Genomic DNA, 25,757 nt, shown 5'->3' on the forward strand with positions numbered 1-25,757 from the left:
GAGGGGCCAGGTGGATTCAATGGGCTGAATGACCTGCTTCCAAACTGTCGGGATTCTATGATATCAAGAATGAAGAGAGGTGTACTGAGGGCAAAGTGAAGTGAAAGCATGATGACTACTACTCTGTTGCATTGCTGTTTGGTGTTTCACTCCTCATGGTGTATCCTTTCTCCTCTCCTCAGGATATGAGAAAACATGTGATGATGACCCTGCTGGATGCAGAACAGTCATATGTGGAGTCCCTCCGAACACTCATACAGGTAGGTTTGTGCACATGTGCATTTGATTCCTTACATATATCTGAGTTGAGATGGATGGCATTTTAGACACTAGTTCTTACTGAATGGGCAATCAGTTTAGCTACCCAACCTCAGCTCCTCCAAGTGAATGGAAGAGAACTTCCTGAAAAGAGAGTTGGGATGAAAAACAGCACGGATCTAATTTAGCCTTGTTACCATCTGGCCCTTCCTCTGTTTGCAGGCTAGTGATTAGGAAATACAAAAGGCTGATTTTCCAAAGCATGGTCATTGGACTCGGAAAGTTAGCTCTGTTTCTCTCTGGCTGAGTATCTCCCGCATGTTCCGATTTTATTACCAATTTTTCTTAGTTGGTGAAGTGGTGCCTAAGTTCAGATTAATGAAAAAAGACGGATAAAAAATTGGTCATCTATCAAAGTCGAAAAAAATCACCTATTTGCATTTACAGTGCAGTAAGTCCTAAGGTGGTCTGTGAGAATGCAGTCAACCAATATTTGACACCGAGACACCTCAGGAGATATTACAGCATCAGAATTTGGTCAAAGAATTATTTTTTAAAAGGGCATCCTAAAGTTGGAGACGTTAGATACAGGGAGAAGTTTGGAATATTGTGAGCAGTTCTGGGCCCTACATATAAGGAAGGATGTGCTGTGAAGGAGTCCACAGGAGATGTACGAAAATGGTTCCAGGGATGAAGGTCTTGTCATATGAAGAGCAGTTGAGAACATTAGGTCTGTGCTTGATGGACTTTAAAAGGGTGAGGGGAGAACTGATTGAAGCTTACAGAATAGTGACGGACCTGGATAGAACGGACATGGAGAAAATGTTTCCATTGTGGGAAAGACTAAGACCTGTGGGCACAGCCTTAAAGTGAACGGATGACCCTTTACAACTGAGATGAGGAATTTCTTCAGCCAGAGGGTGATGAATCAGTGGAACGCATAGTCTCCACAGCCTTCTGTGGCAAAGTCATTGAGTGCATTTAAGACAGAGGTAAATAGGTTCTTGATTAGTAAGAGGATCAAAGGCAGGACAGTGGAGTTGAGAAACATATCAGCCATCTTCGAATTGTGGAACAGATCTGATGGGCCAAATGGCCTAACTATGTGCCTACATCTTACGATCTGATGGTTTGGGGAGAATTTAGGGAATTCCAGAGTTTGGGCATGAATAATGAAAGGACAACCGCTAATAGTGGAGTAATTAAAATAAGGGATGAGCAATTTGTCAGAATTGGAGGAGTGCAGAGATCTCAAAGGTTTGTATGGCTAGAAGAGGCTTTCGAGATAGGGAGAAGCGTGATCATTGAAATATTTAAAAATAGCAGACAACTTTTAAACTTGGAGCATTGTCAGAACAGCAGCCAGTGTATGTCAATGGTACAGGTATAGTTGTTATTTGATGTAAATTAAGACACAGTCATTGATGTTTTGGATGGGTGAAAGTTAAAAAGGCTGGAAAGCAGAGAGACCAGTCAGAAGGGCATTGTAATAGCGCAGCTTAGAGGCAACAAAGGTATGGATAGGGTCTTCAGCAGCAAAAGAGTGGAGGCAATTTCAGAATTGGGCAATGCGAAGGATGTTAAAATAAGATCCTTGGTTATGAATATGGATGTGGGAGCTTCATGTTGTTGGAAACACGGCTGCGAGCCAGCTGGTTCAACTTCAGACAGTTGCCAAGATGAGGGAGGGAATTGGTGGCCATGGGATGGCATTTGTTGCAGTGGCCAAAGATGGGGCCTTCAGTCTTCCGAGTATTCACATGCAGGAATTTCTGCTCATCCTACATCCATTGTTGGACAAACAGTGTAGAATCCTGATCCAGTTGTCAAATATGATGAAGCTGGGTATTGTCAAATATATCTGTGGAACATAAAGTCTTCATCAAATGATATCAATGATGATTAGCAAAGAGATGGGAAACAGAAGGGGCACAAGGATAAGGAAGCACTGGAGGTCATGATGGAGGAGCAAAAAGACAAGGCGTTAGAGCTGATTCTCTGGCTGTGGAACCAGGCAACACCAGTTTGAGTGTCCTGAATCTTGATGGAGAGGCATTGAAAAAAAATGGTGTGGTCAATAAGTTGGGAAGAATGATGAGGCATGGCGTACAGCCACTCTGAATTTGTTAAAGATTATTTCAGCGCACAAACTGAATAGAGGGAGATAAGTTTGGAGTTGTGGACTAGACACATAATTGGCAGGCGACAGCACTTTCAGACAGTGGGAGAGGAAAGGGAGTTTGAAGATGCAGCGGAGTTTGCATGATAGAAGGTCATCTTTCAAAGTCTGTTGTAGAGGCTGAGAAGCAGAGTTCACTGCACTATATTGATTATGTGTGATTACTGGTTTGCAGTAAAGCTACCCAGTTTAACTTCCCCATAACCCACACTATCTGATTAACTGGAAGTAAAAAGCTGTAAAATGAAATCTGCCAATATGTGATAAGTTTCCCCTTCCCAACATGATGACAGAGCTGAGAGAAAAAGCTTAGCAAGTTGTATTTTCCTCTATAAGGCAGGGAAATGTCTGAATGCAGGTCTTTAACATTATAGTGAGGCTTGAAAGGTAGACATAGTGAAGAGGTGTCTACTAACAAGATAGCCCAAGCCTGGGTGATGTAACTAGATCCATAACTATAAGATACTTATTGATGAACAACTGAAAATGGTTCAACAGTGGAACTTGCGACAATGTGGAGTAGTTGGTCTAAATAGTGTTAAGACATAGCGAGTTTTGAGAAGATTTGTAGCTCAGGTTGAGGTTCTGGATGTGAGTTTGCTCGCTGAGCTGGAAGGTTAGTTTTCAGACGTTTCGTCACCATTCTAGGTAACATCATCAGTGAGCCTCTGACGAAGCACTGGTGTTATGTCCCGCTTTCTATTTATATGTTTAGGTTTCCTTGGGTTGGTGATGTCATTTCATGTTCTTTTCTCAGAGGATGGTAGATTGGCTCCAAATCAATGTATTTGTTGTTGGAGTTCTGGTTGGAATGCCATGCTTCTAGGAATTCTCACGTGTGTCTCTGTTTGGCTTGTCCTAGGATGGATGTGTTGTCCCAATCAAAGTGGTGTCCTTCCTTATCTGTATGTAAGGATACGAGTGATAGTGGGTCATGTCGTTTTGTGGCTAGTTGATGTTCACGTATCCTGGTGGATAGCTTTCTGCCTGTTTGTCCAATGTAGTGTTTGTCCTTGCAAGAACTGTGACAAACACTACATTGGACAAACTGGCAGAAAGCTAGCCACCAGGATACATGAACATCAACTAGCCACAAAACGACATGACCCACTATCACTCGTATCCTTACATACAGATAAGGAAGGACACCACTTTGATTGGGACAACACATCCATCCTAGGACAAGCCAAACAGAGACACACGTGAGAATTCCTAGAAGCATGGCATTCCAACCAGAACTCCAACAACAAATACATTGATTTGGAGCCAATCTACCATCCTCTGAGAAAAGAACATGAAATGACATCACCAACCCAAGGAAACCTAAACATATAAATAGAAAGCGGGACATAACACCAGTGCTTCGTCAGAGGCTCACTGATGATGTTACCTAGAATGGTGACGAAACGTCTGAAAACTAACCTTCCAGCTCAGCGAGCAAACTCACATCCAGAGTGTTAAGACATATAAGGAGAAGCATATCAAGCTCACGAGAAAGATATGCCAATAGGTTTGAATGAAACATGATGAGAAGAGATTCATGTGGAATACAGATTACCTGAATGAAATGACCTGTTGCTGTGCTTTTAAATTCATTGAAATTCAACTCGAAATTTAATTCAAGTACATTTTACTGAAAGTAACAAAAACAATTTATTTTGATGAAAAGGTTAGCACAACTAATCAATATGGTAGCGCATGCGCCGTTGTGCTAATGTCTAGCTACTGTGAAAGAACAATGTTTGAATGTTTAGTCAGGTTGCGGCACAGAATGATGCATTATAAAAAAGTGGCATTTGCAGCACATCAAAGTGGACACCTCCCATGCCTTAGTATTAATGTCTGATGACAGTTTGATTCCTTGGTCCTTCATCAAGAAAGGACTACATAGAGGCATAAAGAAAAACAGACAAAAACTCTAATTTTAAAATAGAGTTGTAATGATAAGTGTGATTTGAATATTTTTTATGGATTTGGGCAGCCAAGTTGTTCTAATATTGGTGTCAGAATACTGATCTCAGCTAAACTTTCTGCTGGGGCGGATAGATTTGTGCATCCTGGCACCTCATCATTTCAGTCTTGTCAGTTTTGGCTGGTGAGAGATGGAGCACTGGCCAAAGTGGAGTCCTGTATATGCTTGATTGCCTCAGGAATGACTGATGAGTTGTATAAAAGAGCACCTGATTAGCTATTTGCAGCATTCTACGAGCTTAACTATCTAGCTTCTATCTACCTACCCATCTTTAAATTTTTAAATCCTTCAACTCCTCATTGTAAAACCAAGCAAAATGGCTTGAGTAGTCTAAGGTTTACCAGATATCTGAATGACACTCTCATTAATCATTTTTTTCTTCCTGCATATCAGCATGACAGAAGCACAGCCCTCCCCACAAGCCTTCTGTCTCCAGGGGAGTTATCATTGCCTGCTGACAAAATTTATAAGCTCCTAGAAATCACTGTATTTCTGCACTCAGGCATGATATGGGCCAATTAGATCATCCATTCTTTGATTGACAGCACCTAAATGGCTTCTAATAATCAGTACCGTTCTGATAAAATCAGCCAAACATAGAAAAAGAGGGTTGATGTGTAATGTCCATCCCTAGTTCCTGGGGCATCATTAGGAATCACTTCAGGTTGAAAATTTTAATGCAGGAAACTGTTTATGATTGATTTTGATGACTGCCTTGTAGAGAGGATTGTGGTCTGCGAACACAGATCCCAATACATGTTTAATGACACAGAACATTCATCACTCTGAGTGTAGCTGAAGAAAGATACGTTTTGTTGAAGTTTTTCAGCCTCTATTCATCTGGACATTATGCAAGCATACTAATGCAAGGGAATAATCAGCATTTATACTGCGTGAGAGGATAGTGCTGATTGAGTAGCAAATGGACGCTAATTGGTGGACATAGTTGGAACTGCCGATGCTGGAGAATCTGAGATAACACGGTGTGAAGCTGGATGAACACAGCAGGCAGAGCAGCATCAGAGGAACAGGAAAGTTTGACGTTTTGGGTCGAGACCATTCGTCAGATATGGGGGAGGGGAAGGGGATTCTGAAATAAATAGGGAGACGGGGGAGGCAGATAGAAGATAGATAAAGGAGAAGGTAGCGTGAGAGAAGACAGACAGGTCAAAGAGGTGGGGTTAGATCCAGTGTAGGTGGGGCATTAGAGAGGGGATAGGTCAGTCCAGGGATGACGGACAGGTCAAGGAGGTGGGATGAGGTTAGTGGGTAGGAGATGGGGGTGGGGTTTAAGGTGGGAAGAATGGTTATGGAGGTGGGGACTCGCTGGACTGGTTTTGGGATGTGGTCGGGGTAGGGGAGATTTCGAAGCTTGTGAAGTCAAGATTGATACCCTTGGGCTGCAGGGTTCCCAAGCGAAATATGAGATGTTGTTCCTGCATCTTTCGGGTGGCATCATTGTGGCAATGTCGTCCGAGGAGTAGGGAGGGGAATTGAAATGGTTCGTGACTGGGAGGTGTAGTTGTTTGTTGCGAACTGAGCGTAGGTGTTCCGCAAAGTGGTCCCCAAGCCTCTGCTTGGTTTCCCTGAAGTAGAGGAGGCCACACCGGGAACAGCGGATACAGTATATCACATTAATAGATGTGCAGGTGAACATCTGTTTGATGTGGAAAGTCTTAGGGCCAGGGATGGGGGTGAGGGGGGACGTATAGGGGTAGGTGTAGCACTTGCTTCAGTTGCTGGGGCTGGTGGGGCAGGAGGGGAGTGACAGTGGCCCCTCCGGAAAGCAGATAAGGCTAGGGGGGAAAAATTTCTTTCGTAGTGGGGTCAGATTGCAGATGACCTCCCACATTTCCGTCATCTGCAATCTGACTCCACCACCAAAGACAATTTTCCCTCCCCACTCTTATCTGCTTTCCGGAGGGACCACTCTCTCCGTGATTCCCTTGTCCGCTCCATACTCCCCTCCAGCCCCACCACACCTGGCACTTTTCCCTGCAACCGAAGCATGTGCTACACCTGCCCCTACACCTCCTCCCCCCATCCCAGGCCCTATGAAGACTTTTCACATCAAACAGATGTTCACCTGTACATCTGTTAATGTGATACACTGTATCCGCTGTTCCTGTTGTGGCCTCCTCTATATTGTGGAAACCAAGCTGAGGTTTGGGGACTGCTTTGCGGAACACCTACGCTCAGTTTGCAACAAACAAGTGCACTTCCCAGTCACGAACCATTCCAACTCCCTCCCCTCCCATTCCTCAGACGACATGTCCATCCTGGGCCTCCTGCAGTGCCACAATGATGCCATCAGAAAGATGCAGGAACAGTAACTCATATTTTGCTTGGGAACCCTGCAGCCCAGTGGTATCAATGTGGACTTCACAAGCTTCGAAATCTCCCCTCCCCCAACCACATCCCAAAACCAGCCCAGCTAGTCCCCGCCTCCATAACCATTCCTCCCGCCTCAAGCCCCACCGCCATCTCCTACCCACTAACCTCATCCCGCCTCCTTGACCTGTCCGTCCTCCCTGGACCGACCTATCCCCTCCCTAACTCCCCACCTACATTCACCTTCACTTGTCTAACCTCTCCTCTTTGACCTGTCTGTCTGCTCTCACCCTATCTTCTCCTTTATCCATCTTCTATCCACCTCCCCCGTCTCCCTATTTATTTCAAAACCCACCCCCCTTCCCCTCTCCCATTTCTAAAGAAGGGTCTTGACCTGAAACGTCAAACTTTCCTGCTCTTTTGATGCTGCTTGGCCTGCGCTGTTCATCCAGCTTCACAATATGTTATCACTAATTGGTGGAGGCGTTGCCATGGAGAATGGACCAATTAATGCTCATTGCCAGTTAATGAAAAAATTTTTTGTTTAAATTTTAAACAGAGCAAGTTAACTTTGATTGCTCGGGGCATTGTTCTAAGACATGAGCCAGAGAATGGCTGTTACCTGTTGTAGCTGATGTCAGAAGTCACATGGCAGCAGGTTATAGCCCAGCAGGTTTATTTGAAATCACACGCTTTCGAAGCATAGGTCCTTTGTCAGGTGAAGAGAGTTGAATCAGGTGCAGCCTATGTTCATTCTGTCTGCAAAGAACAGGGTCCTGTGTTTACATGTAGCTCCCAGTGGACACAGTTCCACCGCACTGTGAGCCCAACTGATGATCCCAACTGATGATCATAAATTGGTTATCAGTGTAATTTCCTCACACATTCAGGATTATCCAGCAAATAGGAGTTGAGAGGGCATGTTGCAGCTGTACAGGACATTGGTTAGGCCACTATTGGAATACTGCATGCAATTCTGGTCTCTCTGCACATGGTCCAAATCGCTGTAATCCCTGCCTTTTTGTCTGTGTGTGTCAAAATGCCTCTTAAAATTTGTTGCCATATCTGCTTCTAAAAAGTTCTTTCATAGCAACTTCCAGGCACCATGCTCTGTATAGAAAAACGTTGCTTCATATATCTCCTTTAAACTTTCTCCGTCTCAGCTTAAACCTATGCCCCCTAACATTTAACATTTCCTCCCTGGGAGAAAGACTCTGACTATCCACCCTATCCATGCCTCTCATAATTTATATACTTCTGTCAGATCGCCCTCTCAACCTGCAATGCTCTGGCAAAAACTATCCAAGTTTGGCCAACCCCTCCTTATAGCTAATACATTCCAATCCAGGTAATATCCCATTGAATTTCTCTTGCACCCTCTGCAAAACCTCCACACCCTTTCTACAGCGTGGTGACCAAAACTGTACACAGTACTCCAGATGTGGCCTGACTTATAAAATTTTTATACTCAGTGCCCTGACCGATTAAAGGCAAGCTTGCTGTATGCCTTCTTTGACTATTTGAATTTGTCACAGTAAAACCCAGAGTAAAATCAATTGAGTCAAGTTTAAAGTACAAACTGGAACTTCATTTGATTCAAGCTTATTAAACTTCATACAGAATGGATATACAGGATTGATTGTGGTGTGGCAGTTAAGGATTGTATGAGTTTTAGCTGCCATTTCCAGGCTGAGGTTGTCTATCATTGTGAGTTCACTGGGCCAATAACTTGAGTATGGCGCAGGCTGTTCAACTTCATTGCAAAGTCACACACAAAATATAAAAAACTGGAGGAGTGGTACCGTTTTCAGTGTTCTACGGTGACAGATGGATCAGGCTGGTTACATCTTCAACCTGAAATCTGGGCTAACTCTAACAACAAGTGAGGTATTGCAACACAGCAGCCTCTAGTTTGAGGGAGAGAAAGAGGAAGAAACAGACAGGTTTCACATCATAAGTTACATTAGTAAAGGATTCCCTGTCAGTGAGGCCTTTGTGAGATTCTGAAGAGTAGTTAATTTCACTGTGTGCTATTCAGAGCAAAGTGCAAATAGAATCATACGTGGAAAAGTGTAACATTCAATTGTACAATTAGCTTCCAGTGGAAGCTACTTCCCTACTTCCATTCTCAAACCGCATCCCCATGGCAACATGATTTCCACATCTCATATCTAAATAATCAGAGGGTTAGATAGGTGGACAGGGAGAGCCTTTTTCCTAGGATGGTGACGGCGAGCACGAGGGGGCATAGCTTTAAATTGAGGGGTGAAAGATATAGGACAGATGTCAGAGGTAGTTTCTTTGCTCCAGAGTAGTAAGGGAATGAAACGCTTTGCCTGCAATGGTAGTAGATTTTCCAACTTTAGGTACATTTAAGTCGTCATTGGATAAGCATATGGACGTACATGGAATAGTGTAGGTTAGATGGACTTGAGATCAATATGACAGGTCGGCACAACATCGAGGGCCGAAGGGCCTGTACTGTGCTGTAATGTTCTAGGTTGAAGTATTAATCAGCTATCCATTAGACTCACAATTACATTTTGCCTTAAAAGGAAATAAACAATTCATTTACAAACCCGATATTGTATACGGTATGGAAGAGGAAAGTGCTGAGTTAATTGAGCTCACATTCACTATTTAGAAACCACATTTAAAGTTGTCACCAATCAGTGTCTTCAGAGAGACAGAATATTCAAATGAGGAGAGAGAAAAATCAGTAGCTAATAATAGCTGGTAAACAAGCCAGATCAGAGAATGATTACTCCAATTCAGATTTAGATCCTTACCATATTTTAATTATGGAGACACAGAGAACGTTTGAGGATCACAGCAGGTTGGGTCATACTGTGGTGAGAGATAGAGTTAAGGTTTTGAGTCTGGTATGGCTTCTTCACAACAGTTCTGGAGAAGAGTCATACTCGACAAGAAATGTTAAGTCCATTTCTCTCCCTCCACAGATGCTGCCGGACATGTTGAGTTTCTCCATAGTTCTCCATAGTTCTTTGTTTCAGACTTCCAGCATCTGTAGTATTTCGCTTTAAACAATTATGGAGATACCTGTATAAAAGTTGCTTAATTAACCACAACCTGCATGATATCCTCAGATCATCAGCATTCCCTTTACAATATTGAATTCATTGGAAGAAAAGATCAGCTCGAATCATTGGTTATACTCTCGGAGTCTGTAGGTTGACGGGATACTAAGCTTTTGAAAGTTTTTGATGGAGTGGATGCAGAGAGAATGTTTGTTCCCTTGTGGAGACATGTGTAACTAGACACCAACAGTATGAGTTATCAGTAAATCCAAGGAGGAGTTTAGTAGAAACCACTTCACCCAATGAAGTGGTGAAAATCTGGAACTTGCTATCACAATGAATGGTCGCAGCAAATAGTACAGGTATATTTAAGGGCAAGTTAGACCAACATTTGATGAAGAAGGGAATAGAAAATGGTAGAAATAAATCAGGAAAGGTGGAAGATGTTCATGTGCAGCTTAAATACCGGTATGGATTGGTTGGGCCGAGCAACCTGTTCCAGTGCTATGAATGTATGTGCCTATGTATGTAATCCTATAACTAAAACTTGGCAGTATTGAAGAAGAGGGATAACAAGGTGTGGAGCTGGATGAACACAGCAGGCCAAGCAGCATCAGAGGAGCAGGAAAGCTGAGGTTTCTGGCCTAGACCCTTCTTCAGAAAAAAAAGTGAGAGTTTCTCGGAGGCTGTCATTTAGATGAGACATTAAACTGAGGCTCTGTCTGCCCATTCAGCTGAATATGTAATAAAAAAAATCTGACAGCGCAGTTGAAATAAGAGCAAGGAATTCTTGCAGTATCCAGGCCAAATTTCAACTTCCAACCAACACCAAAAAACAGAGCGATAATTCACCTCATTTACTGAGTGAAGGCTCTTATTGTAAACTAATTAGCTGCTGCACATTCAAAGGGAATGAATTAGAGCGATGTTTTTTGTAATATCCTGTCATATGATATGATATGATATGATATGAAGCTATTTTAGGCACATACTCATTCTAAATTTCATGTCAGCTTTAATGATATGAATTTTTACCTGTTGGATGAACACAGATAAATGACAAAAGTAACATGGAAGATAGTGAAGAGAATGCTTATCAAAAACAAAAGGTTATACATTTACATTGTGCCTTTTGTGATCGCAGGATGTCACAGGGTGCTTTACTTTGAAATGAAATCACTGTTCTAATGTAGGATTGTAATGGCTAATTTGCACAAAACAAGCTCCTGCAAACCTCACTGTAATACAATCAGATAATTTGTTGTAATGACTTTGAGTGAGGGATAGATATTGACCAGGGCTTTTACAATAACTCCTCTTGCTCTTCTTCGAACTTGTACTGCAGAATCATTTCTGTTTTCACTAGAAGGTAAAAAGAGAACATGTTCTAATATCTCATCCATCGAGCAGGCAGTGGAACATTCCCTCTGTATTTCACTAGCGTATCAGTTTCAAATTATATGTCAGATCTTGGAATGGGACCTGAACCCGTAACTCTCTAACACAGGGAAAACTACCCTAGCAATTAAGCCACAAATAACAAGATCAGGATTTTTACCTTCGCTAAAATTGCATTGGGATTTCGGAATCTGGCCCACATTTCTTCTAGATCCAACTTTCATTGGTGGAGGAAAGGGCTGGATTGTGATTTACATACAGTGGAAATGCAAATCCATTTGAGGTTTGCTTCCTGCAATGTGTAATCTATGATGTTTTTTAACAGCAAACATATAAAAGGTGGATAAGATAAGGTAGGAATATCAGCAAAATGGACTATATTAGCGAGTTTTGAGAAGATTTGTAGCTCAGGTTGAGGTTCTGGATGTGAGTTTGCTCGCTGAGCTGGAAGGTTCGTTTTCAGATGTTTCGTTACCAATCTAGGTAACATCAGTGAGCCTCCGACGAAGCGCTGGTGTCATGTCCCGCTTTCTATTTATCTGATAAATAGATAAAAAGAAAGCGGGACATAACACCAGCACTTCGTCAGAGGCTCACTGATGATGTTACCTAGAATGGTAACGAAATGTCTGAAAACGAACCTTCCAGCTCAGCGAGCAAACTCACATCCATGGACTATATTTTAAGTGGTAAAAAATTGCAGCATGCTACTGTGCAGAGGGAATTGGGTGTCCTTGTGCATGAATCACTAAAAGTAGGATTTCAGGTGCAGCAGGTAATTAAAAAGGCAAATGGAATTTTGTCTGCCATTGCTAGAGGGATGGGGTTTAAAAACAGGGACGCTATGCTGCAGCTGTATAGAGTCCTGGTGAGGCCACACCTGGAGTACTGTGTGCAGTTTTGGTCTCCTTACTTGAGAACGGTTATACTAGCACAGGAGGGGGTGCAGAGGAGATTCACTCGATTGATTCCAGAGTTGGGAGGGTTGGATTATGAGGAAAGGCTGAGTAGACTGGGATTACACTCATTGGAATTCGGAAGAATGAGGGGAGATTTTACAGAAACATATAAGATTATGAAGAGAGTAGATAAGGTGGAGGCAGGGAGGTTGTTTCCACTAGCAGGTGAATCTGGGACTAGAGGGCATCGCCTCAAAATAAAGGGAAGCAGATGTAGGACTGAGGTCAGGAAGAACATCTTCACCCAAAGGGTTGTGAATCTGTGGAATTCCCTGCTCAGTGAACAGTTGAAGCTACCTCACTGAATGTTTTTAAGGCAAGGCTAGATAAATTTTTGAACAGTAAAGGAATTAAGAGATATGGTGAGTGGGCGGATAAGTGGAGCTGAGTCTCAAAAAGATCAACCATGATCTTATTAAATGGCAGGGCTGGCTCGAGGGGCCGGAGAGTCTACTCCTGCTCCTAGTTCTTATGTAAGTTCTGTCAAGCAATCAAGTTATTTAAATCCCTTGACCATTAAATTTTAAAAAGTTTGCAATGTTGCATGTTTGAAAAGAACTAGCGCTTTCAATTCCAATAGCTGTTTGTTGGCATCACTCTAAAGGCCATCATTATGATGCTGTGGAGGTGCTGGTGTTGGACTGGGGTGGACAAAGTCAGAAGTTACACAACACCAGGTTCTAGTCCAACGGGTTTATTTGAAATCCCAAGCTTTCAGAGCGCTGCCGCTTCATTATGGGCTCCTGCTGCTGCATGTACTGTTTCTGGCAAAGGTAGGTCTGACCGTAACTCTCACCCAGAAAGTAGATCCCATTATTTAGCTACTTTTTCCCAAGCCGGGTGCAGCAGGTGGGATGTTTCTCCGTTCTGCCTAGCCACCTTGGAATTCTAATGATCCACTACACACAAGCTGTTGAGTTGTACTTCTACAATAATATTTGTTTCTGGAATGTGCTGTTATTTTTACTTTGTGTATACTTTTGTATCACTGCACGATAAATAGAATTCTTCCTTATAGTCTAGGTCAAATTTACTTCATTTCTAGTGTGTACAAATTCTGATATAATTTTCACAGTTATGGTCTTATCTTGTGAACAGTTTCCTGTCATAAGTACTCACTTATGTCATAAGTACATAATAATGCTGCCTCCTTTTCTCAAAATGGTATGTACAACATTAGACCTCAGACAGAAGCTCTAATTAGGAGCTCATTTGTGTACTACCTACATGGATAAAAGGTTGTTGTATTTGCAGAATAGGTACTTAGGAAAAGGAAAAGAAATTTAAATAGACTCAATATAATCAGTTGCCATAGACAGCTATAAGGCTGCCTCTACAGAAGATAATTAAATATTCTGCATGCTTAATGAGAGGAAAATTAGCCTTTTTTTCTCCTTTTAACCATCTGAATAATTGCAACCTCCCGAAAGAATTATTGTACAAAGTTCTAAAGGGAAGCAGTATACTGCATGAGTAGGAATTAATAGTTGATTAATGAGGAAATCTGCCAGGACCCTTTGAATATGCTTTTCATTCAATCTTCAATCTTGTGTACTTATTCATATTGTCATTCAATACAGTGTGGATTCTCAATATTACAGGAAGAACTTTTCCCATTTGTAGAGCTCTGGCAAAAAGATAATTAAATACAACCAGCAATGTAACTTTTACAAAGGGCCAAATGGTCTGTGTATAATAATCATTCTAATAATCTTGTAGATCTTTCACTTTGGCAGAGAGGACAATAGTAGCAGAGCACATTTCCATGGACACATGCTGAAACGGTCGTTCATCTTGCATTAGCCTGGGCAATAAGCACTTGGTAGAAATCACAGCTAATTCTGTTCCTGTACCAAATGTCCACACTTACAGATGTTTTGACCCAGCTCATAGTTAGTTATCATGAAAGGGAGCCTTGGTTGATCATCCCCCTCTGCAGCCAGACACTAAAGCCATTGGAATATCCACACGACTGGTCTTGCAGATTAGGTAAATGAGCATAGACAAGAGGTCAAAACTAATGTTTAATAGGTTTAAATTGTTTACCAACTACCATAATGACCTCCAATATACTATTCCTGAGCAGGTAAGGAGTAAAAATGAAAAACTGGGTGTAAGTTGCATTTATCAAGACATTGGCAGGAATTTGCTTGCACTTTCAAGGTCTGCAGTTGAGGATTGAAAACAGTCTAGTTATCCAACATGATGAATTAGTAGGTCACTGATTTAAATGCAATGATTCATTGCATAATAGACATAATTTTGACTGAACCATCATGGAGACCAATTCATACAGTCAGTGGAAAATTATTATGGCACAGAAGGAGAACATGTAACTTATCAAGTCTAAGCTGGCTTCCTGTCGAGCTATTCAGTCAGTCTCATCCACCTGTTGCAGCTCCAGCTATTTCCCTACCATTCCCATTTCCTTCTGAAATCATTGATCATCGACATTGGCAGCCTTCTCATACAAAGTGAATCCCAGCTCATTACCGTTTCATAATATGAATATGAATCACATTTTGAAAAAGATTGATGGCAAAATGAAACAATGTATAAATAAATAACTGTGGAAGCCAACAAAAACAGTAATTCCTGGAGAAACTCAGCAGTTGTGGCAGCATCTGCAGAGAGAAAACAGTTAATGTTACAGGTCCAATTAATGATTGTAACTTCTAATTGTTTCTTAGACAATTACTGCTTTTTTTTTGTCTCCGCTGCCCTCTCTAGAACTTTGTTCCACATGTTGATCCTGTTTCCATGAAGTGTGAAGAACAATGTAAAACTTCAAGTTTAATTTCTATTTTGCATTTTGCATGTTAGGAGGGGGAGACTCATTTTTTCAGAGTTAGTTTCCTGGGCTTGATGTTTAAAGTCTGGAGTCTCTTTTTGTATACACGCATTTTTGGAAAGCTTTACAACCCTAGAAGTGAGGAGCTGCGTAGTCGTTAGTGCATTAAAAGAAGGTAAAAGAAAATTGTGTTGTTGCCTATTGGCAGGGATGCAGGACATACAGAAACAGGGAAATCTAGAAGTCAGTCAGTACATGTTTTGGCAAGGATCTAAGTATTAACTCTTTAGTGAAAAATTTGACAGGACAGTTGGAAGCTGAGTTTAGAGAACTTGCATTCACTCTGTAGTTAAAATAACAGTGAGTTTAATTTGCAGTTTGGTTTAGGTTTTTTTTTCAGGTGTCTCAGGCAGAGAAACCAGCTGAAGAAAGAGTTCCTAGAACCTTCAATGTAATCTCTGAGCCCTACATAACTGAAGCATAACTTCCATTCTTTTGTATCCAACAAACAACATGCTTTAACTTTCCTGAGATAATGGGAACTGCAGATGCTGGAGATTCCAAGATAATAAAATGTGAGGCTGGATGAACACAGCAGGCCAAGCAGCATCTCAGGAGCACAAAAGCTGACGTTTCGGGCCTAGACCCTTCATCTGATGAGGGGTCTAGGCCCGAAACGTCAGCTTTTGTGCTCCTGAGATGCTGCTTGGCCTGCTGTGTTCATCCAGCCTCACATTTTATTATCTTGCTTTAACTTTCCTCATTGCTTGCTGTACCTGCGACTAGCCTGCCAATTCATGCACTGAGACTCCAAGATCCCTATGCATCTCAGAGCTGTGCAATCTCTCACCTTTTAGACAATCTGCTTCCCTTTCATTCTTTATGCGAGAATGGACAATTTCACATCTTCTCACATTATACATCACTTGCTAGATCTTTGTCTCCTATCCTTTATCCCTTTGAGTATATTTGTATCCTTTCACAACTTACTTCTTGGTTTTATCTGAGAGAGGGTAGCGTGAGTTATGTTTTTAAAAATTGAGTGAATGCCTTGGTAGGGCTATCAAAAGGCTGTAAAGAGTATACTTTATTTCTGTGGGTCTGGAGTTACATTTAGGCCAGACCAGGCAAGAAACTGCAGATTTCTTTCCCTTCAGGACAGTAATGAACCTGATGAGATTTAAGGACAATCCTATGGCCTCTTGGTCAATATTGCTGTTGCCAAATTTTTATACCAAACTTATCTAATTAAATGCCTTTCAATTTCCAAAGTGCAAAAATGGCATTTACATCTTTCTTTAAACAAACAGACCAAATGACAATATGATCTCACCAATGTCCTGTCTCACTGAAGCGTAACATTTTCCTTTTGTGTTCAATTCCTCTCATCTTAAAGATAGCATCGTATTAGCCTTCTTGATTATGCGCTGTAGTGGAAACTAATATTTCGTGACTTATGTGCCACAACACCTAAATCTTTCTGCACCTCTGAATTTTACAGGCTATCTTACTGCCAAAGTGAACAACTTCATATTTTCTCAATTACACTCCATCTGGTGGATTTTTGCTTACTCACTCAGCCTACATTTACCTGCAACCTCTTTAGGTGTTCTTCCTGTTTGTTGTAACTTCCTTATGTCTTCTTCACCACATAGTCTCCTATTTACCTTGAAATCATGTATAAAGTTAGCTACTATGCTTTCACTCCCCTCATCGACATCATTGATAGCAATTGTGTAAAGTTGGCATCCACAGCACAGCACCTCATAGAATCATAGAATCCCTACAGTGTGGAAACAGGCCCTTCAGCCCAACAAGCCCACACTGACCCTTGGAGCATGCCACCCAGACCCATCCCCCTACAACCCACACGCCCCTGAACACTACGGGCAATTTAGCATGGCCCATCCACCTAGCCAGCACATCTTTGGACTGTGGGGGGAAACCGGAGCACCCTGAGGAAACCCACACAGACACAGGAAGAATGTACAACCTCCACACAGACAGTCGCCTGAGGCTGGAATCTAACCCGGGCTCGAACCTAGGTCCCTGGCACTGAGAGGATGCAGTGCTAACCACTGAGCCACTGTGCTGCCCTAAAATCTTTTTTTTTAAATCACTACAGTGTGGAAACAGGTCCTTTGACCCAACAAGTCCACACCGAACCTCAGGGCATCCCATCCAGACCCACCCCCCTATAACCCACCTAATCTACGCATCCCTAAACATTGTGGGCAACTTAGCATGGCCAATTCACCTCGCCCGCACATCTTTGGACTGTGGGAGAAAACTGGAGCACCTGGAGGAAACCCACACAGACACAGGGAGGATGTGCAAACTCCACACAGAGAGTTACCTGAGGGTGGAATTGAACCTGGGTCTCTGGTGCTGTGAGGCAGCAGGGCTAACCACTGAGCCACCGTGCTGCCCACTGAGGTACCTCCACCAACTCACTAGCAATCTCTTTTAAGACACTAGGACAAAGCCCATCTGGACTTGGAAGTTTGCCCGACCATAGTTTACTTAATACCACTTCAGTTATGTTTATTATTTTGCCAAGTTTCTCTCCCTTTTCCACCTCCAGATTTACAACTATTAATGGTATGTATCATGGCAGTAGACAGTGAATGGGAGATGTTCTGACAATCTTACCCCATACCTGCTTCCATAGATTCAGATTCTGTCCCATGTTTCTACTATAGTCCAGCCACTCCACATCTCTCACCTCTCCTTCTCACATTTTTCGATAGCATTTTTCTCACTGTTGTCGTTTATTACAGTCCCACCTTGTCAGATTACACTGCATTGTCCAGAGCAGACAATGACATAGTGGTAATGTGGCTGAACAAGTAATCCCAATGCTAATAATCTGGGGGCATAGGTTCAAATTCTGTTATTGACAATCCCATCTCGAAGACTCCATTATAGAAGGTTAATAAATGTTGGAACGGGTTCAGGATCCTGTGGCCTATTCCTGCTTCCATGTTTCAGAGTCTTATGTTGTCAATAAGAAAGTTCCCAGAGTTCCAATGTATTAGAGCAGCACCGAAAGCAGTTGTTTAGTACAAACAGAACTTCCAAATACCAAAGGCCCAATGAATATTCATCCCATCTCCACTCCATAGCTCCTTCCTCAGACTGGGAAAGTTACACCTGGTTACCTTCTAGCAGATTTCTGTACATTCACTAGGTAGTCGGTCTCCTTGTATAAGAGATGTCGAAATTATGTTGGAAACTGTTCAGAGAAGGTCAGCACCACACTTCCCTGTGACCTTGAGTCGAAAAGGATGTGATGAGTGATGGCCGGAAGAGAGGGTCAGCAACAAGGGCAGGTGGAGGCTTCCAATAGGTAACCTCTCTCCCCATTGCTGGGTACCTCAATTGGAAACTGAGTGCCTTTGAAAGAAGAAATCTCTTCCCCAGGAGCCTGTGATCAAACATATCCCAGGCTTTCCTTGTCAAAACTCTCTACAAGACAACCATCTCTAACTGTCAATGCAGGCAGCAGTGGGATGAGTCTCTTAAGAGGTCATAACATCCTCATTTAAGTGCCCCAGTTGGTAATGGGCCAGGTTAACTTACCACTGGCCTTCCCACCACGCACCTAGTTGCGGTGGAGAAGTCTGTTGGTTGATTAATTCCTCCAGCACCATCAAATGCACCATCAAGAGTGGGGTCAGGGTTGGGGGGGGGGGGGGGGGGGGGGGCGCGTGCAGAAAGTTCATAAATGTGCAGGGTCCAGTCTAAGTAATGGCAGATTCTGTCAGATGGGGTCTTTTAGCAAATTATGGCCCATGTTGTCAAGCATTTCCTGTAAGTCTTCCAACTTGCTTGCCACTGAAATGTTACAATGGATAAGTATGTCCAATGACTTGCTGTGACAAATGTCCAAGGTGGTTTATTTGTTACAAGTAAATAAATAGCACAGCTTTTAGAGACATTCGGCCAATGATGTCTTTTTCGGTAAAAATACATCCAGCTTTGATACTAGCGAATAATATATCCTGCAGCTTTTGATAGGATTACTAGCCAGTAACTCGCAGCTGGTCAGTATCGCTACTAAGAAGTGTTAGCAGTTAAAGTTATTTTTTCTTATGTCCTGTCTTTCTCAAGTTTCTGGGTCAGTCATTTTTAAACCTCAGTGGGCCACACATGGTGTGAATGTTTGGGCTCAGGATTTAATCTTTCATCTTAACTCTGATCCTCCCACTCCTTCTGCTCTGGATAGGGGTTTAGGCAGCCAATACAGCTGGCTACTGAAACTTTAACCACATGGAAAGCAGAAGAATTCCCTGAATCCTGAGCCAAAAAAGAAATAATGTGGATTGCAAACCACATTGTTCAGTGTTGGCAGTTCTGTCCTTGGAACAGTTCTGAAGAAGAGTCATACTAGTATTGAAAAGTTAATTCTGTTTCTCTTTCCGCAGTTGCTATCAGACCTACTGAGTTTCTCCAGCATTTTCTGTATGTTCCAGATTTCCAGCATCCACAGGATTTTGCCTTTATAATGGACCATCTATTCCCTAAGCTGAACCAGTGATCTTGTACTCCCAGCACAGGTGTGCAAAGTGGAAGCAAGCGTTTGCGAACTTGAGCTTATCAAAAACTGCTCTGCACATATATCATGTTGCACCCATCATGCCAGAAGATGCTTTGGTTTCCCAGTTACCAATGTCTTGATTTCAAATTTTTCATCCATGATCTCTCCATGGTTCAAGGAGGCAGCTCATCACCACCTTATCAAGGGCAACTAGAGACAGGGAATAATCACTGGTCCAGCCAGTGATGCCCACATTACACAATCAAATCAAAACCGAATAAATGAAAAGCTTTTCCAATCTCCTGCAACCCTCCAGTTTCATGAGATCTTGTTATAACTCCAACTGCAGAAGCTTGCGCGTCCCTGAATTGAATCACTCTGTCATTGGTGGACATACATTCAATACATTCCCAAGTTTTCTGAAAGTTGGTGGATGAGAAAGTGTTTCAGTATTAGCGGACAAAAGTGCTTGAGGGCCTTAGCTAGATTCCCAGTTTGCACTGGGTTAGCTCATCATGGAGGGAGCAGAGTTGGGATATGACAATTGGCTCATCTTCCAAGAGATGGGAATCTTGTTGTTTTCCTGCCACAACTTCAGCTAACTTTTGACACTGTGTATGTGCCACGAAACTTAGAAACAGCATGACGTGGAATAGGCAGCAGGATTTCAAGTGAGATTTGGAATTGGATGCATGTTCCACTGTTAATGAACAATGCCACAATATTGATGCTGTTGAAAACTGTCTGACATCAACCATTTAATGAAAAAGGAAAGGAATGTGTTTCTGTGGAATTTCAGAGCATAATGATAGCTGATTTGCTGGTCACCTTTACTGCCATTGAATAGTTGGTGTGATATTTGTCTTTGACAGGGATACATGAGGCCTCTGAAGCAGCCGGAGAATTCCTGTATCTGTGACCTGGCCCTCGTAGATGATATGTTTTTCCAGATTCCGGAAATCCTGGAGCACCATGAGAAGTTTCTGGAGCAAGCTCATCAGTGTGTCCAGAACTGGCATGAGAAACAGAAAGTGGGAGACCTGATGATTGAAACAGTGAGTACTGTACAAAACAACATAGCTTTCAAGTAAATAACTGATTTTTACTAAGCTAGAAGGGTGTTGGGGGGGGCGGCAGTGGGGATGCAGGGGGTTGGAAGGAACTTGGACACAGTTTATTTATTCCTACAGCTGTTTCTCCTTCATTTAACAAGTCTGAAATAACCTGCAGCTGATTGTAGGGCAGTCTTAGAGAGCAAGACATGTTACACGTGCAGAGCATTTGATCAAAGTACTTTGCTCCTGTGAAGACCCAGTGAGTATATTTCAATGAAAGGGTCAACTTGACTGTTACCCTATTGACACAAGGCAGGAATCTGTGTTTCTTACTGGCTGAGACACATTCCAGTGTGTTACATAATGCAGTGGGATATACACTGGTGTGCACATTTCAACAAAGGAGACCAGGATTCAACATGTTTTACAAAGAGTTAGCCCTGAATACATTTTAGATTGTTTGTAAATTTGAAAGTTGTAGTACAACAATTTGCATTTCGATAGTCTTAAATGCAATAAAAGGGCTTAACAGAAGCACTAAATGAACAAAATTGATCCTAAGGGACAAATAGTTAACTAATGATTTATCTTGTACCCCTATCTTCTGCAAAGAAGGTTGATATTCTTTGAAGGCTTGAGCAGTTTATCAATTTTTCTGCAGAGTTTGATGTATTCTTGACCAGACTATTTTTCTAACATAATATTTTATCCTTAAAAGGCTGTTACTACTGAAAAAAATGTTGAAGATCAGCATACTGGGAAATAGATTTGCAAGTGTTAGAAGCTACAAGAAAACCTCAACGTTTACGTGACTGGATCAATAAATGTGATTTATGGGGTTCAAGTTGTTCAAGTGTTATATTAATGGTCTTTGACATGTTAGATTAAATATGTCTGTTTTTATGTATTGCAAAAAACATTTTGCCAAGAAAGGTGCTCCTAACCTCCTGACCTGACCAGGGAGAATAAATGTGGAAGAATAGCGAAGAGAATGATCTTCATTGAGAGTCATAGAGCAGGAAAAATAACCGAAAATGCTGAAGATATTCAGAATAAGATGCAAGCTTCCTTTGCTCTTTTTCTTCATTCAGAAAATGTGAAAGGTTATTTATTTTTTAGGCATATTTCTTCCATTTTACAAAATAAAGATGAATGCCCTTAATATAGATTTACCTGGCTTGGATCACAGTTGTTCTTTTCATGTGTTCCTTTGATAAAGGCAAGTCTTTCAGAATCACTTCAAATACTGCGAAGGAAGAATCTCCTGTGAAACTCTTTTGGGCTGTCAAACACATAGTTAACCATGACTGGTGCAGAGCAGGTGGAGCTACAGCTGACATTGATGAAAATGGGGTTTTGTGACTGTTATTCACCAATATCACCAGTCAGAATCCTGGGGAGATAAATCTTCAGGTGAAGTAGTGTTGGAAGGCAGGAGACATTGGATTTAGGCATGTAACTGTAGTTCAGTACCCATTTTAAAGTCATACATTTAGATGTATTACACTTATTCCCATTATAAATCCTATGCCCATGCTCCTCCAATGCTGTCTTGTCTGCACTGGAGTGCTGCTTTATTGCATGAGAGTGTAACTGGAGTTTATTGAAACATGAAGTTAAGTGAAAGAAGGAGGAGGTAATAGTACTTTCCTTTTCCCTCATTGGTGAGTACTTCTGTTCTTTAATGTCCAAGCCAGGTCTTAGGGGATTTGGTGCCTGTTGGAAAAGAGGAGAGAGCAGAAAAGGACCCTGAGAGTGAGCAGGAAATAAAATTCGGGGCCAAGGCTTGAGGCCTACACACTCTCCTGGGAGCCCAGAGAGTGAGACAGGAGCCAGCAGAGGAGGAGACTCGGGGATCAGAAACAGTGAATAAAACAGAGGGGCATCACAGGAAAAGAAATACATTCATTTGTTGGTTCATAACCATTAATTTGAATACCTATTCTGAGTTGCTTTCAGATTAGGGGTAAATTGGAGAAATACTTGACAGACTAAAAACCTAAAGATGAGGAGGAAATTTAAAAACAGATTTTTAAAAATAATTAAATAATTTGGAGTTGCAGAGCCAGGTAATGTGTTATACCTGCATAAAATGGGTACAGAGAAACCGCATCTGTAGCAGCGTTGGTTGCTTGAGGAACTGTGGTTCATAGTTGATGAGCTGGAGTCTGAGCTTTGAACACTGTGACACATCAGGGAGGGGGAGGAGTTATCTGGATGCTGTGTTCCCGGAGGCAGTCACGCCCTGTATGGATAGATAGAGAATTGACTAATTGACAGTTAGGAAGGTAAATGCAATGTTAGCATTTGTTTAAGGGAACTAGACCTCAAGAGCGGAAATGTACTGCTGAGGTTGTATATGGCTGTGGTCAGATTGCATTTGGAATATTGTGAGCAATTTTGGGTCTCATATCTAAGGAAAGATATGCTGCTGTTGGTGGGGGTCCAATGGAGGTTTGGAAGAATGTTTCTAAGAATGAAGGGCTTGTCATATGAGGAGTGTTTGAGGACTCTGGATCTGTACTCGATAGAGTTTAGAAGGATGAGTGGGGTGGATCTGATTTAAATGAACACCGAGAGGGCTAGATGGAATGGATGCAGAGAAGATGTTTCTATTAATGTGAGAGACTAGGACCTAAGGACACAGCCTAGTGAAGGAATGACTTATTAAAACTGAGATGAGGAGGAATTTCTTCAGCCAGAGGGTGGTGAATCTTTGAGACCTGTTGCAACAGGAGGCCAAATAATTGAGTGCCTTTAAAACAGAGATAGATAGTTAAGGATCAATGGATGTGTGGGGAAACCAGGAGAAAGAGATTGAGAAAACTATCAGCCATGATTGAATGGCTTAATTCTGCTCCTGTGTCTTGTGGTCCATTTTTATAATGAACAATCCATGTAGCTATCTGTTGGTTCAGAACTTGATACTTTTTTTGAAGTTTTTCACCTTGCACTCAGGACAATCAAGAGAAGAATACAAATGATTGTCAGTCAAGTTGACAGCGTGGCACACGTGCACATGTTACACATTTAATACTCAGGGCTCTGTTCTTTGCAGACAGGAGGACCCTGTACATGCACTGCACCTATTTCAAGTCAATCAATAGGCGATAACTTTGGTCATGGCATTGCCCTGAAAAATGAACCAATCAGTCAGTCAGCCATCCTGGTTTAAAATTTAACAAAGCTTGGCTGTGGTCTGTCATGTCACCACCTAACTTTTGCAATGTGTGTAGCAACTTTTCTAACAATCAGTGTCCACTTGTCAAACAATCAGCACTTTCCTCTCATACAGTATGAATGTTCTTTTCTGCTTACGGTTGTATTTCTTGCAAATTGTCCTGATAAATCCAAGCCAAAGAGCTTCAATAAAATGTGTCTTTTTTGCAGCAGTACTGAAAAATGCCAATGTAAAATCTCATTCCAGCAGTGGTTGTACTCCAGTGTGATTGCTTCACATTGGCAGTTTAATCGCAAATGTCATTAAGAGATCAGGGCTAAAAGGATGGGAGAGGAAAGCAATGGTAAGATTGAAAAATAGGTAGTTATATTTGTGAAAACTTCGTCCTTTTCCCACCAAGTGGTTTCATATTACTGTAAACTGGGAAGAGCTGTACAGCTTTGGCTCTAATGAGGGCTTGGTTGCACATTCTGATTAACATTTCTTTTGCTTTCAGCAATAAAATTCAGTTTGCGTTATTATTTCTGAAGGTTAGAATGCCTGTGAAAGCTTTGCAGTCTAGTAATTGCAAATTTTCATTGCTGATATGAAGCATCTCTGCCTTAAGAGTGAATTAATTTATCTACTGCAAGACCAACTCTGCAGCTATGGGTGAAAATGTATCTGTCAAGGCAGCAGGTCTGCATCAATTCCTTTAGAATGCTATCCCCATATTTGAGACTACTGTTGGTACCAACACCACAATTTGAAACAGGCAGAAGCTGCACGGCAGCAAACTCAATTTGAAACACTTTCATTCTTTTGCTTGAGGGCTAGGATATCAAGATTTGCTAATTGAATCCACATCTTGATCTGTGGCATTTATTGTTCATTAGATTTTTATACTTTGAGTCTTTCCTGCAATGTTCTTTCATGTTCGACTACTCTATGGTTTATTGGGAAGGGAACTATTGTTGCAGCATTAGTTCTGCCAGGCCATTTTATAAACCATATCTTGAAGACCATATTTATCTGTTCCACTATTGCTGCGTTCCAGACGAACAACACTCAAATTGACTGCCATGCTTCCTACTTTTACAGCATTTTCAAGCACTTAATTGGCTGTAAATTGCTTTAAGACATCCTTAGGCTAGTTTGTTCTTCATCTGGAAGAATGCTGGATAGAAGCTATATCTGACAGCCTGCAGACATCTGCATTTTCTAACAGATGAGCAAACCTCACTTTTTTACATATAGATCAACTATATAGGTGACCCTTTTGCCAATAGAACTGGAATGGCAGATGTGGTGCCCCTCCTGGAGTATCAGCCAGTATCTTAGAGCATCAGTGCATGGTACTAGAATAAGGTAAACTCTGAGTCAGTGCCCAGGACCCCATACACGGCTGATACCTTAACCTGAGACCTATCTCCTTGGTAAAATGATTAGCAGGCACGTGCCATTTCTCTACAGGGAGGAGGAAATAATCAAAGGCAGGCCTAATTACTGAGCTGCCCTGACAACCTGCTCAATACAGCAATGACAGTAACTCACCTGTCTGCTATCCCAGTAATATATGGGATTGGGAACAGAAAATGCCAGGAAAAATGTGGGTTTGTGTGTTGTGGTAAGAATTCAATTAGCTCACTAAATACAACTCTCTTGTCCTAGATAAATTTATGCAAGGAAGTGAAATATCTGTGGTATGTGTCTGCAATTGGGTAAAGCTGGTATGTTATTGCCAACAGCTATGTTCAATCCAGAAGACACACTTTGGCTTCCAAAGTGAAAAAACTTTGGATTCTGGGAATAAAATCAGAAACTGTTGGAAATACTTTGCAAATGGATGATATTTGCAGAGAGAGAAATACAGTTAACAACATCATTAAAAAGATTGAAAATCTGTGGACAGAACCTGAACTCTTAGTCATTAAAATCCCAATTGTTCAACATTTCAACATTGTATAAGACCAAACGAAATAGTGACAGGAGTAGGCTGTGCCACTGAATTTATCATTGCCTGCAAAGTTAGCCAAAATATTCAATGAGCTCTCCATTCCAGATTGAAATTGTAAT

General features: G+C 41.7%; 1 protein-coding gene across 3 annotated transcripts in view; it reads left to right on the plus strand.

Moving 5' to 3' along the window:
* LOC125453462 (rho guanine nucleotide exchange factor 17-like) overlaps positions 1-25,757 on the plus strand; it is a 457,467-nt gene that overhangs the window by 265,380 nt on the left and 166,330 nt on the right. For all 3 annotated transcript variants that reach the window (XM_048533100.2, XM_048533099.2, XM_048533101.2), the window contains exons 2-3: positions 183-260; positions 20,339-20,521. In XM_048533100.2, the coding sequence (XP_048389057.1) occupies positions 183-260; positions 20,339-20,521 (261 nt within the window). The remainder of the gene's footprint in view (positions 1-182; positions 261-20,338; positions 20,522-25,757) is intronic.

Source organism: Stegostoma tigrinum, chromosome 6, assembly GCF_030684315.1.
Source record: "Stegostoma tigrinum isolate sSteTig4 chromosome 6, sSteTig4.hap1, whole genome shotgun sequence".
Taxonomy (NCBI): domain Eukaryota; kingdom Metazoa; phylum Chordata; class Chondrichthyes; order Orectolobiformes; family Stegostomatidae; genus Stegostoma; species Stegostoma tigrinum.